Raw genomic sequence first — 17,460 nt, forward strand, 5'->3', positions numbered from 1 at the left:
AGAAATACTGTCTGCTGAACGTGACCCATTCAAGTGAATGGAGCCGTGCCGCAATTGCGTGCAATGTACCCTGTTGCAAAAGAGTGGTGAAGGCTTTTTGGTAGTGGCGGCCCATCCATATGGTGCCGCCCCTCTAATACATGCATCCAGCCCCTAATCTACATGCAGGCGTCGGACGCATGGTTTCCAATGGCTTTTTTTTTTTTTATGCATGTGATTAGAGCCTGAGGCTCAAATTGGTTTCAAAAAAGGGTGGGCGCATGGCGCAGAGCACTGCGCCCCGAGCCCACCCAGTTGTGTGTGACAATAGCGAATTAATATTTGCTATTGTCTTCCTGATTCTTCTCCCAGCCAATCAAGAAGCAATTCCTGTAACCCGATTGGCCAGGGAGTCCTAGGATTCCCTGGTCAATTGTGTCTCAGGACACACTTCCTGCTCGCCAGGAGGAGAATCAACGGCTCGGCTCTTCTTTCCCCCTGACTGCAAAGATAAAGGTAAAGTGGCAGCAGAAGTAAAAACAAAAATAGGATTTTTTGCATTGTCAAAAGAAATCAATTTAAAAGACTTTGGTATTATGCAGTATACACCATGTGATCCGACCCTTCCAGGTAAGGGGCGCGCATGAGTGCCATCAGCAGCTCGCTTTCGCTGTGATTACACAGCGTAAGCCAATCGGCAGGTGCACCGTACACAATGTCCTCTGGCACCTGCCGATCATTAGGCAGAGAGACAGAACTGCGATCTGCCTATGTAAACAAGGCAGATCGCCGTTCTGACATGAGGGAAAGGATGGAATTTGTGTCAGGGAATAAATTTCTTCTCTTCCCCTAGTAAAAATATATAGTACAGTATAGTTAAATACTGGCTAGGCACACATTTAACCCTTTGATCGCCCCTGATGTTAACCCCTTCCCAGCCAGTGTCATTAGTATAGTGACAGTGCATATTTTTTAGCACTGATAACTGCATTAGAGTCACTGATCCCTAAAAAGTGTCAGTTAGTGTCAGAATGTCCTGCCCAATGTCGCAGTCCCACTATAAGTTGCTGACCATCGACATTACTAGTAAAAAAAATTTTTAAAAATCCCATAGTTTGTAGATGCTATAACTTTTGCGCAAACCAATAAAATATGTAGCAGAATACATAATAGCCTAAATTTTTTGAAGAAATTTGATTCTTTCAATTTTTTATTGGATATGTTTTATAGCAGAAAGTAAAAAATATTCTTTTTCTCTTTCAGAATTGTTGTTCTTTTTTTGTTTATAGCGGAAAAAATTAAAAACGCAGAGGTGATCAAATACCACCAAAAGAAAGCTCTATATGTGGGAAAGGGACATCAATTTTATTTGGGTACAGCATTGCATGACCACGTAATTGTCAGTAAAAGTAATTCAGTGGCGTATCGCAAAAAATGACCTGGTCATGAAGGGGGGTAAATCTTCCGGAGGTCAAGTGGTTAAACAATATGAGCCAGACTTCTAGGATAATAATAAGAAAAGAGTTGACTGTTGTAGCAGTGCTTTCGCATATAATTGCTTATACCATACTTCCTCTTGTTTCCCATTCATTTCCTGCCTAGTTGTCCACAACTGTCAGTGAAGTCAGGGAGCAGTAGATTCCACAGTACTCCAAAGGACTTATGCTATGCAGTTTTAGGAGGCTGAAGGGTAAGGTCACAAAGTGGAAGCTTAATAAACAATAGAATGAGGTAATTATGGATGTTTAAATATTAAAGTGAGGTTATATGTAGTGTTACTTGTGTAGACAGCTTGGAGGCTCATAAATCTGAATTTGGGTGAAACAGCTAATATTATGCACTAATAATAGCATGCACTTTGTTTTACATTGAAGGTCTTCTTTCATTGTATACTCCCTCGTTTAACAATGAATGTTTTTGTCATGTGTTTGGCTGAATGTTGATTTCAGCATGTGGGAATCAACCATATATCAATGCACAGTGTGTGTGCTGGCTGAAGAAAAGAATCAGTGAGTATTCTTTAATCTACTGTTACTGAATATTTCAAGTTCCAGTGGTTTTTAGTTTGGGGGAATGGAGTAGGTTATGGATGTTTTTAGGTCTAGATTTTTATTATTATTTGAGTGGATGGGGATCATGGGTAGCTATCAGTTTGCAGGTGCTCATCTATACAGCCTGCCTATGATACATGTCATCAGTTAGAGCTCAAGTGGTTGTAAACCTTCTCCTATACCCAGTGAAGTGAACAGTCTCAGATGATACACAGATGAAACAAATCTCCCTACATAAGTTTTACATGTATATCTGCTATCTTCAGCTTTATATATTCTTTAGAAAGTGCAGATCTTGTTTCCTCATTCAGCAGTGGGTGTGGAGTCTGGGTCTGTGTGAGAGCTGATTGGAGGAAAGGCAGAGGAAGGAAGGAACATGCAGAGCAGTACTCTGAATAGATAAGCTCTCTGCTAATCTTTCTCTAAACACCGTCCCCCCAACACAAATTTCCAGCTGCTGTTATCGCATGTGTCTGAGAACTTGTCAGAAGTGACTCCGCTGATAACAGAAGAACAGAGCAGCAGAAAGACACGGCACTTAGAGCTCTGGAGAGAGAAAAGTAAACACTACAGATATATGTGCTTAGGTCAGATTTCATGAATGGGGTTTACAAGCACTTTAAGGTGGAACTAAACCCTCCTCTTCTTTACAGCCAAGGAAGCTGCCATCTTAGCCTCTGTTTGATCTGCACTTGCAATAGTGGTGCACATGTGATCAGTTATGACACCAGTCATTTGATGGTTTGACAGTTTGGTTGAAGGCACAAGGAACAGTGATCGTTATCAGTCACAGCATTTAATAGGGAATTATAGAGTGGATGTGGCGCTACTTGGCGCCACTTCAAGACCAGGCCTTTTTCTGACATTTGTTGTTTACAAGTAAAAATCAGTATTTTTTGCTAGAAAATTACTTAGAACCCACAAACATTTTTTTTTTTTTTTTTTAGCAGAGACCCTAGAAAATATAATGGCAGTTGTTGCAATATTTTATGTCACACTGTATTTGCGTAGCGGTCTTTCAAATGCAATTTTTTTGAAAAAAATATTCACTTCATTTATTTAAAATATAAACATTTTAATGAATTAAATAAAAAAACAGTAAAGTTAGTACAATTTTTTTGTATAATGTGAAAGATGATGTTACCCCGAGTAAATAGATACCTAACATGTCATGCCTTAAAATTGTGCACGCTCGTGGAATGGCGACAAACTACGGTACTTCAAAATCTCTATGCACAACATTTAAACATTTTTACAGGTTACCTGAGTTACAGTGGAGGTCTTGTGCTAGAATTATTGCTTTCGCGCTAACGATTTGTGGCGGTACCTCACATGTGTGGTTTGAACAGCATGTACATATGCGTTCGCTTCTGCGCGCGAGCTCAGAGGGGTGGGGCGCTTTCAATTTTTTTTCTCTTATTTTACTTTTTATTTAAAATTTCTATTTTTTTTTTTTTTTTTTTATCACTTTTACTCCTATTGTAAACATCCCTTGTAATAGAAATAAGCATGACAGGTCCTATTTATTGAGAGATCTGGGGTCAAAAAGACCCCAGATCTCTCATTTACCTTTAAAAGCAAAAAAAAAATGTAATTTTGACGTTAAGAAGAAAAAAAAATCCCTTTAAGCCCAAGAGGCGAAAGTGACATTAGACGTCACTCTAGTCCTCCAAGGGCATAAAGCTGAGTGGGGGCTATCTTGCCCTCACTCGGCTTTCTGCCTAGGCATTTGAGGGATCAGATTGGTAAGCTCGGAGACGACCGGGAAGCGGCGGGGGGACCTCTCCCGCTGCCTATAAAAGTGATCTTGCAGTGAATCCGCCACTGGAACCACTTTTATATAAAAGCTGACTACCTGACTCAAAAAAAGATACCAGGGTTATGGCAGATAGCTGCTGCTATAACCCCAGTATTTTACATCAAAATAATGACCTACATTTACAGTTAGGTGGTTGGCAAGTGGTTATAGTGGGTATGGCAAAAAAATGTGCTAGCATGTGCTAAAGTATGTATTTTAGAAAAAACAAAGACAAAAGTGTAAACAAATGACCAGTTTTACCCTTGTTGTTCAAAGTAGGTACCACTTTGAACAACAAGGGTAAAACTGGTACCTACAGTACATATACAGTATGTGCTTTTGGAATTTTAAAAAGATATGTTGTAAACCTAAACTCAATGCCAGCTGTAAATTCAGTAAACATTCATAATTCAGTAAACAAATGTGCCAAATCCTAATGGATAGATAATAAGAATTAAATTCTTACGCCATTGTTAAAAAATACCATTAAAGTGTCAAGTGCTATAATTTATGAGTCCATTAGTGGTTTAGCAAAGTGACATGTTCTGAAAATATAAGTTCTTAATATGGTGCTGCAAAAGGATCACAGAAAACCATGCGGTGTGCCAGTGTCTTCACACATGCTCCCCCTCTTTTGCTGCACTCACCAGAAATCTGTCCCCACCAGGGGGTAACCAGCATTCACAGCACCACTTGGCTTTCTATGGATTCCAGACCCAGCTAATGACTGTTTCTCCTTTCTCTTTACTTCCACTGCCCCAACATTGTCAAATATATGCAGAGATAGTAAAAACAAGCTCCATATCATAATTCCATTGAGCAACTGTATTAAAAGATAAAGAGCAATGCACTTACATGGGTAAAAATTGATAACGAGCATGAAAACCAGGAAGTTTGGGACGCTTTGCGCTCCACGAACCCAAAACTGTGAGTGATGCAATGATGCTGTAAGCTTGATCCTACGCATTTCGTCACAACGACGTCATCAGGCGCTGCACAATCTTGCTCCACTTCCTGGTATTTATTATATTTTAACATTGACAGGTTTCTGGTCACGTTATACAGGAAATTAGGCCAGTGAATTGTATTTGTGGCATTTATGAGATGCTGCAGAGAGAAGGTCTGTGTCGTTAGGGACATACACATTGGGGTTGATTTACTAAAGGCAAATTGGCTGTTCATTTTGCAAAATTTTTTTTTCCTCTCCTTTGCTTACTGAAGGGTAGTAAACATTCACTTTGCAAAGAATACCCAATTGCATGCAAGGAAAATTTTCGAAAACTGTATTTTTCCCTGCACATGATTGCATGATGAAAGTAATTAATAAAACTTAATGGGTTTGATTTACTAAAGGCAAATAGGCTGTTCACTTTGCAAGAGAATTTTTCTTTAGCTAAGGTGAAAACCTTAGCTAAAGAAAAATTCTCTTGCAAAGTGAACAGCCTATTTGCCTTTAGTAAATCAAACCCATTAAGTTAAGCCGATGAAAGAACTCATTTCTCACTTGTACTGTAAACTAACAACTGACACTAGTGTACACAGTGCGTAAGCTGGAATTCCTTCTAATTAAAAATAACACTTTTGTCATAAAAGAAGGGACAGAGCCAGATCATCCACAAGGCAACCTCGGAAAGACCCCATGCCTGAATAATGTCTAGAAGTCCAAATACAACTTTCATACTCCCGCAGTAAACCATGGGGGTAGTGCAGTTGGTCAAAGCTCTGCATCTGCCTGTCCAATACAGTCTTACAGACAATGCAAATATGACAGATTCTCTGTGCCTACTGCAATCTGTTTCAATGTCAATCAAAGAGATGGGTTCCCAGTCTGCCCAAATCTATCTTCGGGAAGGGGAAGCAAAGTAGGAAATTGATAAGCAGACAGTAAGCACTTTCTCAAGAAATGGTGTAGTTATTGCTATTCCTTAACACACTTACTTAACTTTTTTTCAAAATAATTTTTATTAAACATTTTCAAATATGACATGAAAACCTCTGTAAATTCAGAGACATAGAAGAAAAGTCTCCATTCAGATGAAACATACTGTGACAGTACTAGGTCCTGCCACTGTGTAAATGGAGGTAGAAGGAGCACAGGGTTCTTGTGAATGCAGAGTGAGGGGCTCCAGAATGTTTGTGCTGAGCAGAAAATTTTTAGCTTTCTCTAGGTTTTGTAATTCCCAGATTGGACTGCAGAGTTCAGAGGCTTTAAAGAGCTTTGGGTGGGAAGACGCTTACAGTATCCAGGTCTTGCTCCATTGATGGGACAGGTGTGCTCCTCCCAAAGGCCAGATGGACTCAGGCTAGGAAACAATAGGGTTTCATATAGGTACCAGGGTGTGGGTTTATGCAACAGGGAGCTGCAACTAAAGAGAGCTGAGAAAGCTACAACTGTTGTACATGAGCACAGATGTGCTGTTATATGGTCTGGACTCTGGAGGACCAAGGCAAAAGGCCTGAGCGGTGCTGCTGTAAAGAAAAGGAGCCAGGAGGCATAGTATTATTTTGTCCTTTTCCTGTTTTTGCTTTGAATGCTGTATGAAGCTGAATCCTCTGTGCATGAATCATGATGTACTGAACTTTATTTTTTTCTAAAATAGAATTGGGCTGACAAGCCATAAGACATCTACTACCACTAAATTAGATTCCCCTATATCACTATACATTAATATCTCAGTAGCGAGTCCCAAAAAAAAAAGCATGGGGGAAATTGAGGGGAAAGGATAACTGGTGGTGAGAAGCATGGGTTTAGGCTGTAGACACCAATAAAAGAAGTTTTTTACCAAGTTTTACCAAGTCTTCTACAGACCACCTGTTGAGGTATGTACTATACTATGTAAGGCAAATGGACTTGTAAAGAAGGAAAAGAGGGAAAGAAAGAAGGAAGAGAAAAAATGGCAGTGAGGAAGGGGGGCTTTGGGGGTGTGGAGCCTGTCAGAGCTGTCGGGGTCAAATCACATCAAAAGAAAAGATCTGGAGTGTGGCGCAGTTACCATAGAAACCGATCAACTTCCAAGTTTTGTGAATGCTTAAAGTAGATGTAAACCCAATGTCATCCTTTCTAAACTACTGCCATTATTATTATTATTATTATACAGTATTTATATAGCGCCAACAGTTTACGTAGCGCTTTACAACTTGAGGGTAGACAGTACAAATACAATACAATTTGATACAGTAGGAATCAGAGGGCCCTGCTCCTTAGAGCTTACAATCTAAGAGATAGGGGTTATCTATAAGGATATACATGCCTCCTGCATGTATCTTTACCTGTCAAATGTCTCCTCTCTGTCTGTTATTAGACCTGAAAAACTGCATATTCTGTGTGTGGGTCTGTTGTCTGGAGCTCGGTGGGTGGAGTCATGATGTCAGTAGACTCCCCGCCCACCTCTACCCTCTCCTTGTCAATATGTATTTTCTCCTGTGTATTTCTTACACTGAACTTCTGCTATGATCTCTCTAATAAATGGTCAATCAATGTGCATCTGACACCATGTGAAGTTGCAAACCTGTGCAAAATATGAATGTGATAAAAAATGTAAAAAACATAGATGCACAAAATCATTCAATGAATAAATTACAAAGGGTGCAAATTGAAGTTCCCTAACAATTGCTCAATACTGATAAATGCATGAAAACCCCATGATAATCAATCGGTGATCATATTAATAAAAAAATCGTTAATAATATTAATAAAAGAAAATGATAAGTGCCAATATAACAAATAGAATACGTTTTTTTTAGGGAAAATGTTCACCGGAGATAGACTAAGTCCAGGCAATAAATATAATTAGCCCAGCAGTTCATTCCTGATAAGGCGATTAACTTCTCTAGTATTTGTTGTTCTTGACTTTAACTACATCCAGTTTCAGCCGAAATAGGCCGCTATGATCGTTCCTATGGTGTAGAGATTCGCCGGCTGAAACCGGCAATATCTGAATGATGACTGTAACTACAGGCATCATTCAGATATACCCGCCCAAAGCCAAGGACGTCATATGACGGTGGGCAGGAAGTGGTTAAGGTATATCTTTTTAACCACTTCCAGACCGCCCACCGCACATATACTGCAGCAGGGCAGCCTGGCTGCGCAAACCGATGTACCTGTACATCGGGCTGTGCATGAGATACAGTGAGAATGTGCGGCCGCTATCGTGGTACAGAGAGGCAGAATGGGGATCTGCCTATATAAACAAGGCGGATCCCCGTTCTGACAGGGGACAATACTGAGATCTGCTGTTCCTAGTGATCAGGAACAGCGATCTCTGTGTTGTCCAAGTAAGCCCATCCCCCATACAGTTAGAGCACACCCAGGGAACACAGTTAACCCCTTGATCGGCCCCTAGTGTTAACTCCTTCCCTGCCAGTATCATTTATAAATTGATCAGTGCATTTTTTTACCACTGATCACTGTAATAATGTCACGGGTCCCCAAAAAGTTTCACTTGGGTTAGATTTGTCTGCTGCAATGTCGCAATCCCGCTATAAATCGCAGATCGCCGTCATTACCCGGAAAAACAATAAAAAAATAAATTTTAAAAAGTGCATAAATCGATCCCATAGTTTGTAGACGCTATAGCTTTTGCACAAACTAATCAATATACGCTTATTGCAATCTTTTTACCAAAAATATGTTGAAGAATGCATATTAGCCTAAACTGATGAATACATTTGTTGAATAATTTTAGTGACATGTGCCTGTCTAACATCAACAATTTTGCAGTTACCTAATTTTCAGTGTCAGGCATTCAGTATGTTAATCTATCCTATTCACAAGCCACATGTGCCTTGATCTTATTCCAATCTGCTGCTATATCTTTTGATAAGACAGAAAAAAGTGTTTTTAATTTTAGGGAGAATTTTGCTCAACTTCAGCAAATCTTCAAGCAGAGAAAAATGAAATGAGATTGTGCCACTAGCAGTGACAAGTGAGAGTTGCAGTAGTCCTGTAGTGTATTGTTACTGGTCATCACTGCTCTCACACTTCATACCTCACAACTTTTTGAGATGGGAACGAGGGACACCTACTAGCAAAAGTATGTAGGCATAGGACACACACCCTGCCACGCCCCTTAAAGGATAATTATACAACAATAAAAAACTATTAGTTGAACCAACAAGTGCTTTTTTATCACTACTATTCCTTTATATTGGCTTTTGAAATTTACAAATGCAGCAATTAAAGCCTTGTACATACGATTGGATTTTCCGCAGACAAAACCTCAGACTTTTGTCCAAAGGCGTGTGCCTGGATTTTGTCTTGCATACAAATGGAAAGGAATTGTCGGCCAACAAACACGAACGTACTGACGTACTACGTGGTTTTTCAGCACTTTAGCGCCACTCTTTGGGCTCCTTCTGCTAATTTCTAAGTTTGGTGAGTGTTGATTCGCACTTTTCATTTCGCACTTTTCATTTCACAGTTTTCAGTTTGCACCTTTCATTTCGTGCTTTTCATTTCACGCTTTTCAGTTGGCGCTTTTCATTTCGCGCTTTTCAGTTTGTGCTTTTCATTTCATGCTTTTCAGTTTGTTATTATTGGCTTTGGAGTTAATGCTTTGACCCAAGTCTAGTCCAGGAACAGGAGGAGGAGAAGTTCTTGGACCAAAAATTGGTTGCTTTATTAATCGTGACCAATTATGTCATATGCCTTTGCTGCGGGAGCTCCAGGAGAATTATCCAGATGATTTTCGGAATTATCTCTGGATGATGGACCCCTGCTTTTACCAACTCTTGACATTGTTGACCCCCTATATTACGAAGCAGGACACATGCATGAGGCTTTTATTTTATTTTTTTGGTTGAATAATAATGATTTGATTTGGTATATTTTCTATATTTTTGGATGCATAGATTGCACTTTTTGGTTAAGTTCTATTGGCAGATAGCATGTCTGATTAAGTGTTCTTGCATAGCAAGACCACTTACTGTTATTTCACATATATATTATTCTTATAGCCAAATTTACCACCCTAGCTCCTCAAACAGCTTTTACACTACATAGACAGTAATATACCGAAACGTGCAGATTGTTGAGGGACAAATGAAGAGGAAAGAGGGACAGGGGGACTTCCAAATCAGGGATAGTCCCTCAAAATCAGGGACAGTTGGGAGGTATGACACTTCCTGCTACTTGTGATACAATGGTGGCAACATGTCTGAAGACACAGCAGGAAGTGAGAGGAAATCTCTTTAAAGTGAGGGCAATTCTCTTCTTAGATAGTTACCACCAAAATAGGTGTCCTCATTGGAAGATTTCCTATCACCTTTGTTTTGTGACAACTGTAAAATGTTCGATTTCCACTCACTTTCTGTCTAAGGCATCTCATAGATGATTCATTTTTTTCTTTCAACCAGTAGGTTTAACAAAAAAAAAAAAAGACTTGATTCCCCCATCCACACATTTGAGGTGGATGGGGGGATCCTCTCACTGTACCTTTGTATTCCCCACCGTCAAAATACAATGATCAGTGCTGCCGGTGTTCTATTTAGAAATGCCCCCCATCGAAAAATGCCTCCGATGGGTCTGCGCATGCATACTTGGCAGATTCTACCTTACTGTTGCAGGGCGGGTTTTGGCTGTATTGAATGCCGTGTTTTCTGTCTGTTGCACAGGGGCTTCAGTGTGATAAACAAACGTGTTCTGACTGTGTCTAAGGGCGGGTTAAAACACACACAAAACCCGCCCTTCAAGACACCCACAACCCGCCAGAGGAAGCAAGGAAGAATGTGACAATTATATTCTCCCTCAGCACTTACCAGATCGTCGAATACTGCCTCCTATGATCTAAGCATGCGTCTTCACGCCGTCACAACGGCTGATCGGGAAATCAGCTGGAGTGCCATTCCATACTGCACATGCACAGACCAGCGGAGGCATTTTTTGATGGAGGGCCCTATTCGATAGAACACCGGCTATAGCTGGTGGCATTGATCGAGCAGCAAAAATCTCATAGTGTGGTTTTACAGAAGTCTATCGGTAGATTTACTTCTGTACGACCACCTTCCCATAGATGAATAGAAGTTTTGATCCGCACAGTGGGGAAACAAATGGTAATTGCATGTAAAGTGCTGCATAATTAGATACCTGTAATAAAATAAAATAAACACCTCACAGGGGTCTATTCAAAACAAATAAAAAAAAGGTTTGGCTATATACAGTATACACTTTAACAATAAACTCAACCCTACCACATGCCACAACCTTAAGCTAATTTAAAGACAATTGACGTATTGTATAGTTTTTTTTTCTTTATAGCCTATAGTACCACCATATGTTATGATTTTTACAAATTTTTGCTAGAAAATGCTTTATGCTTTCCTACTCTCGTGCCAATACCCCTTATCACAAGTGTCTTCACACAGAGTTCAGTTGTCAGAGAGAGAAAGAATGTGTATCAGACCAGGCCTGTTACATTATGGAGTGCATGAGACAGTATTTGGATATCTTTAAAAGCATATGTAAACTGTTTTAATCAAAGGTATCCTATAGAAATCACATCATGCTGTCCAAATCCCAAGTATAAGAAATCATGTATCTAATGTATATAGATACATAAAGCCTTTGGTATGTTGCCAATATTTTATATCCTTAGTAGAATTATGGGCGAATACAAAAATGGCGTGCACGATGCAGTCTGTTACTAGCATTAACACAGAAGTTTTTGTTTTTCTCCATTGTTCTCTTACCTGTTGATCCTGCAAATATATCCATTATTATACCACTTTCTTTAACAGGTCAAGCTGTCCACTAGAAAGGGCAGAGGGTTGGGATAAACCATATAACACAAACAGGGCTGCTTTCACCAGTCAGATTTTATTCCTATGGTTTAAAGCCCAACTCCAGGCATAGTATTTTTTACATTTTTCAAAAACATTTTAGTATACTAAAGGCCCATAGACACAATCGGACTTTTTGACAACAAACATGCAAATTAGCTGTTTTAAGGCAACATCCGACCGCGTGTATGCTCCATCGGACAAACTTTTTCGGGTTTCATCGGACAAATGTTGGCTATCCGAACAGACAAACTTGGTGGCAACAAAAGTCCTACATCGGCTAGTCTGATCGTGTGTACACAAAACCATCGGACTTTAGTCCAAAGTACAAACACGCATGCTCAGAACCAATGCAAAAGATCAGACAAAAATACAGAAGTTGACCAAAGGGTGGCGCCAGAGAATTGCACTTCCTCTTTTGAAGTGTCGCCAGTACGTTGAAACGTCACTATGTTCGTGTTTGTTGCCTAAAATGTCCTGTCGTGTGTATGCAATACAAGTTCACGGCCAACGCCCTTTGGACAGAAATCTACGGAAAAGTTTGTTTGAAGTCCGTTCGTGTGTACGAGGCTTAAGATTCACTTTTAATCAATACATCCTGTTTTCAAAAGAAAAACAAATATGTTGCTGTGACAACTTAAATAGCTAAAGTTAGATTTAAGTTGTTTGTTACTTACCTGACAATGCTACCATGCAATTTTTTACAGATCAGTAGTGAATTAAACTGGAGGGGGGACTAAAAAACAGCATCATACAGTACATGTAATTCTTTAAATTGGCTATAGTTCTTGTTTAATGTAAAGATGAGTATTGCATATACCCTCAGCGTTTCAGCATGTGACAAGATAGTTTTCTGACAGTAAACACAAGTTAAAAAATAACTAACAAAAATTTGTATTTTAGTGTTTTGTTTCCCACTCAATGTGTGTCTCTATTTACCTCCTCAGTACATAGTGATGTTTGTCGTGAAAGTGGTAACAGGTCAAGTTAAAGAAGTGAATGATGTCCGGGAGTATGATATTTCTGAAAACCAGAAAGCAAAAGTTTCAAATGGTTCTAAAACATTTTCACTCAAGAACACAGACAACAAGTAAGTCCAAGGCTGTCTGTAATACTGAATGAATGGGCAATTCAGAAATAACCATGTTGTGGATACAACTTTGATAATTTAAGCCCCGTACACATGATGAGATTATCGGACGAATGATCGTCTGTTTTTTTTTTTTTGCATGCTAATCTCAGATCGAATCTGATGAGTTTACTAAAGTCACGAAAATTCCTGTACGACAGAAAAAAAATTCGAAGTGATGTCATGTGTTGTAATGCATGTGTATTGCATTTTCGAACGATAGCTGTACTGATTAAACGAAAATCGTACGATCTGGCATCGTACAAACAAAATTTTGTGCAGGTCCGATAGAATAATATCGGATGAACTGTCATGATCGGCTCTTGAAAGCTCTGTACTAATGATCTGAAAGCGTTTTTTTCCATACGATTTTCTGATCGTGTGTACGGGGCATTATAGAGAAATAATTTTTAAACTTACTCATGCAACAATTAAAACTTCGGTTCGGTTCGGTACGGTACGCTATTTTGAGTGTTTCCATTATGAAAGCGGCCCATACAACCGAACCGCACCATTCTGGGTCCTGCTTCAGATGTGGGACCATAGAAAATGGTACGGTTCGGTTAGGGCTGAACTACGATACATTCCACTGATTGGCGGACGTGTGACGCCATGCTAGTCTTTTTTTCTAAACCCACGTATGGCCCCTGGAGGTCCGACTTGCAGTGGAAACGCTCATCTGAATAGGCCAGACCATTCTAGGCCTTCCAAACTGTACCGACCCAAACCGGTCCGCTCAGTGGAAACGAGGCAATACAGACTTCTAGGGCCTGGTTCCAGATGAGTATTAGTCACCACATTTAATATAATTCCGTACAGCAGTGGCTACTCTCAGATGCTGCTGTCTATGCAGCTCCTGTAAACAGATTGTGGTTACATTAAATTGGACTTAGAGATTCCCCTCTTTGTCCTAGATGAGACCCAGGCGTTCTGAGCCACTTGTTATGGTTGTGTTCCAAACTATTTCGATTTTGACAAGAAACAGTGGATATGATAAGCATTATATACGATATTCAAATTCCCTGTGTCCCGCTCAGTTGTGTTTTGGGGGAGCTGAGTTTTTTGGGGTTAAATGACTCTTCAATGCTGGCTATTAATCGTCTCCTGTTTTGGCAAGGAAGTTAATCGCCAGGAAGTGGCTTTCACCTGCCCTTCCAACAGTTGATGATTGAATTAAGGAGATTAATATCTTTGGGGAAAAATTGACGTATCAAAAAAGAGGATGCCATAATAAATTAGAAAATATATGGTTTGCATGGCTAAAAGTGTCTCAGGCGACCCTACTGGAATGTATCCAAGATAGGTTACTATGGTAATACATTCATATATCTACTTCCTATGTTATTTTGAGTAAGGTATATCTATGCCCAAACTTATTTATAAGGCTCGTACTGCCGTACAGGAGAATAACTACCAGAGTTCGTTTGCATGGATTGGTGGTTTTTCACCTCCTTATATTCTTTGAATACTGTACATTGCAGCCCTTTATTTGTTGTTGTTGTTATTTTTTTGCTATGAATATATTTTGTCAGATGTTTTTGAAACTTGCTATTTTGCTTCTTGTTGTTTGTGATGTGTCTTATGTATCTTTATATAAGGAAAAAAAAAAAAAATCAAAAAAGGGAGTAAATAAAATAGTAAACATGTTGTAAATCATCAGTAAAGAGTACAACCTATAATAAAAGAGGATTCTATAGGTATAGAATTATATTTTTGTAATGCTTCCAGAGTCAAACACCAGCTCGTGTGTAATAGTGCTCCAAAGATCCAAAAAGGCATGTGTTAGTTTACTCCCGAACAGCCCTGACATCCCTTTAAATGGGTCTTTATGCCTCAGCAGCAGGACAGGGGCCCCAATTACCTAACCCCTGTAATGGCTGCCACAGTAGTCACATGATCTGTAGCCCATTCCATTGGCACCTGATCATGACTGAAGACGCCTCGGACACCCATAGACCCATGCCTTCTCTGCAGTGTGTGAATGACAAGGGGTTAATGCACTTTCCTCGAATAAGATCTTTACTCACCAAAAGGAAAGACTCCTTTTCTACACAAGCAGTCAAACATTTAAGCCTGCCATACATAGATCAAAATTTGGCTGGTTCAGCAGGGACCAAACAAATTTCGATCCATGTATGGGCAGGCTGATTGCATCCAAGTTCATCCATTGATCAACTTGGGTACAACCAGCCTGTCTAATTTTTCTACATAAGATTACTCCCAGTGGCTATAGCCACTAGAAGTAAACATTGCATCCTGCATAGCTGGGAAGTATTCCCATGCACACCGTTGGCAGAATACAATAGTGCTCTGAAAGGCACAGTCATTGTTGATGGTGGAATCGAATGATTTTCTTTCCTTCCACCTGTGGTGGAAGGAAAGAAAATCATATACCGTATTTATCGGCATATAACACGCACTTTTTTCCCCTGAAAATCAGGGGAAAATCGTGGGTGCATGTTATAGGCCGATCCCCGCCGATTTTGTGTCATCGAAGCGATCGCGGCAATTGCCGCGGTCGCCGCCGACATTCACAGCCGTGGGTAGATTCAAATATGGCGCTGAGACTGCAGGGATTCGTCGGAGCCGAGATACACATACCTGAGTGTTCTCGGCTTTTTTTGGCACCGCTGTCACGCCCAGTCCCGCCCCTTGGACCTGTGTTATGTCCATCATAGGGCGGGACTGGACGTGACTGTGAGCGGCGCCGAAAAAAGCAGAGAACAATCGGGTATGTGTATCTCGGCTCCGACGAATCCCTGCAGTGTCGGCGCCATATTTGAATCTACCCACGGCTGTGTATGTCGGCGGCGAGTGCACAAAGCTGCACTGACATGGCTAGACTGGGGCAAAGCTGCACGGGCAAACCTGCACTGACAAAGCTGCACTAACAAAGCTGCACTGGGGCAAGGCTGCACTGGGGCAAAGCTGCACTGACAAGGCTGCACTGACAAGGCTGCACTGACAAGACTGCACTAGGGCAAGGCTGCACTGACACTGAAAAGGCTGCAGATGGACAGATAAGGCTGCATTGATGGGCATTTTAATGTAAGTTTTTTTTTCTTTAAACTTCCCTCCTAAAAGTTTTTTTTTCCTTAAAATTCCCTCCTAAACTTGGGGTGCGTGTTATATGCCAGCGCGTGTTATACGCCGATAAATACGGTAATTTATGGCCTGCTTTAGAAGGAAGAGCAGAGCCAAGTAGGGGAGGGGAGGGTACACTTCTATGGGCTACAGTGATTGGGGGGACATAGTTTATTATGACATATATTTTACATCTTCCAGTATCAGCTTCCTTTGCAGCTTGGGGACAAAGGAAGTCAATGCTGGAAGATTGGAATGTCGGAACAGGGGGCAGGTAACTATATGAAACCCACCATATATCACTGACTGCAGGTACCCCTAGTAAAGATCTGAATGATGAACTATCTCCAGTCAGGGCCACCAGTGCAAAATTATATAAAACCCCATTAAAAACACCAGTTAAAATATTAAAAAAAAAACAAGCAACAAGGCATCTAGCCATGCTGCCGCTGTGACACTACAGAACAGGGACTCCAACTTACATGTTTCATGCAATCAGATTTCTTAAGGGCTTATGTTGATATCATGACACTGGGTTTCCTCCAATGAAAAATAAAGCTAATAAAATCATTATGGTTCATAGATTGAAAGGGTTGTGCCAACTAATTTAGGATGCATGCCCTGCCCCCTTTCTTAAAAGCCAGGGTTAAGCTTTCTGGGAATTTAATCTTGTAAATCATCTACTAGAAGATGTAAGCCATCACCTCTATTATTTAAACATGTGGGTGACCTTATGCAAGCATTACTTTACATGGCCAGCAAAATAGTAGGAAAGGTATGCAGTGAAGATAGGGAGCGCAATTCACTTTATACAACTTTGTCAAGCTTCGGGTACATTACATAATTATTGTAATTGAAAAATGTAAATAAAACGAAATCCTTTCATATATGTAATGCATTTTAATGTAAGTCATTATAGTATAGTAATATATTTCTATATTTCTTTAACACAGGCAGCCTATGGTAAATGGTTTTGTAAAGAAAAAGAGAGTGTAGCAACCGCAGATCGGTCTTCTCTGAAGCAGAGGTCCCGCGCCCTTATCTCCATCCAGTGAAAAGACATTTTCATGTTTACTGTCAACAAGGTGTTACAATTAACTGATATTTAATTTAATTTAGCTACTGTGTTGTCAGATCTGCTACATAATTCTCCCAATCTTGAAACTAGAGTATTAACTTTTATTGACCATTATTACCTCTTTTTTTTTTAAGGTGCATTTGCTGCAGAATTTAATGAAATGTTACAGTATTTCTTAAATATAACAAACTAAAAATAATAGTGTTTGCTTTTTTTCTCAATGCGTTGCTGGGATTTAATTACTGGATGGTTAACCATCATTTTGATGTTTCAGCTGAAATTTCTAAAAAAAAAAAAAAATATATATATATATATATATATATATATATATATATATATATATATATATATATATATATATTCAGAATTAGAAATCAAAATGAATAACATTAGAAGAGGCAGCAGTGTTAGGCATACTAAAACTTCTAATCCAGGCTATTGAAGTAGCTATTAAAAAATTACTTTAGGTGTTCTGTTCTCATAACATAAATACCAATTATAGTCCTCAAATCCTAGAGGGATCTCAATTCAGGTTTCATTTTCTACAGATTTTTAATATTGC

General features: G+C 39.7%; 1 protein-coding gene across 1 annotated transcript in view; it reads left to right on the plus strand.

Annotated features, from left to right (window-relative positions):
* The window catches only part of CERS1 (ceramide synthase 1), a 95,653-nt gene extending 78,556 nt beyond the window's left edge, over positions 1-17,097 (plus strand). Inside the window, exons 6-7 of the mRNA XM_073592658.1 lie at positions 12,555-12,697; positions 16,774-17,097. Coding sequence (XP_073448759.1) covers positions 12,555-12,697; positions 16,774-16,816 — 186 coding nt within the window. The 3' untranslated portion in view covers positions 16,817-17,097. The remainder of the gene's footprint in view (positions 1-12,554; positions 12,698-16,773) is intronic.
* The last annotated feature ends 363 nt before the right edge of the window (positions 17,098-17,460 follow it).

Source organism: Aquarana catesbeiana, linkage group LG01, assembly GCF_042186555.1.
Source record: "Aquarana catesbeiana isolate 2022-GZ linkage group LG01, ASM4218655v1, whole genome shotgun sequence".
NCBI lineage: Eukaryota > Metazoa > Chordata > Amphibia > Anura > Ranidae > Aquarana > Aquarana catesbeiana.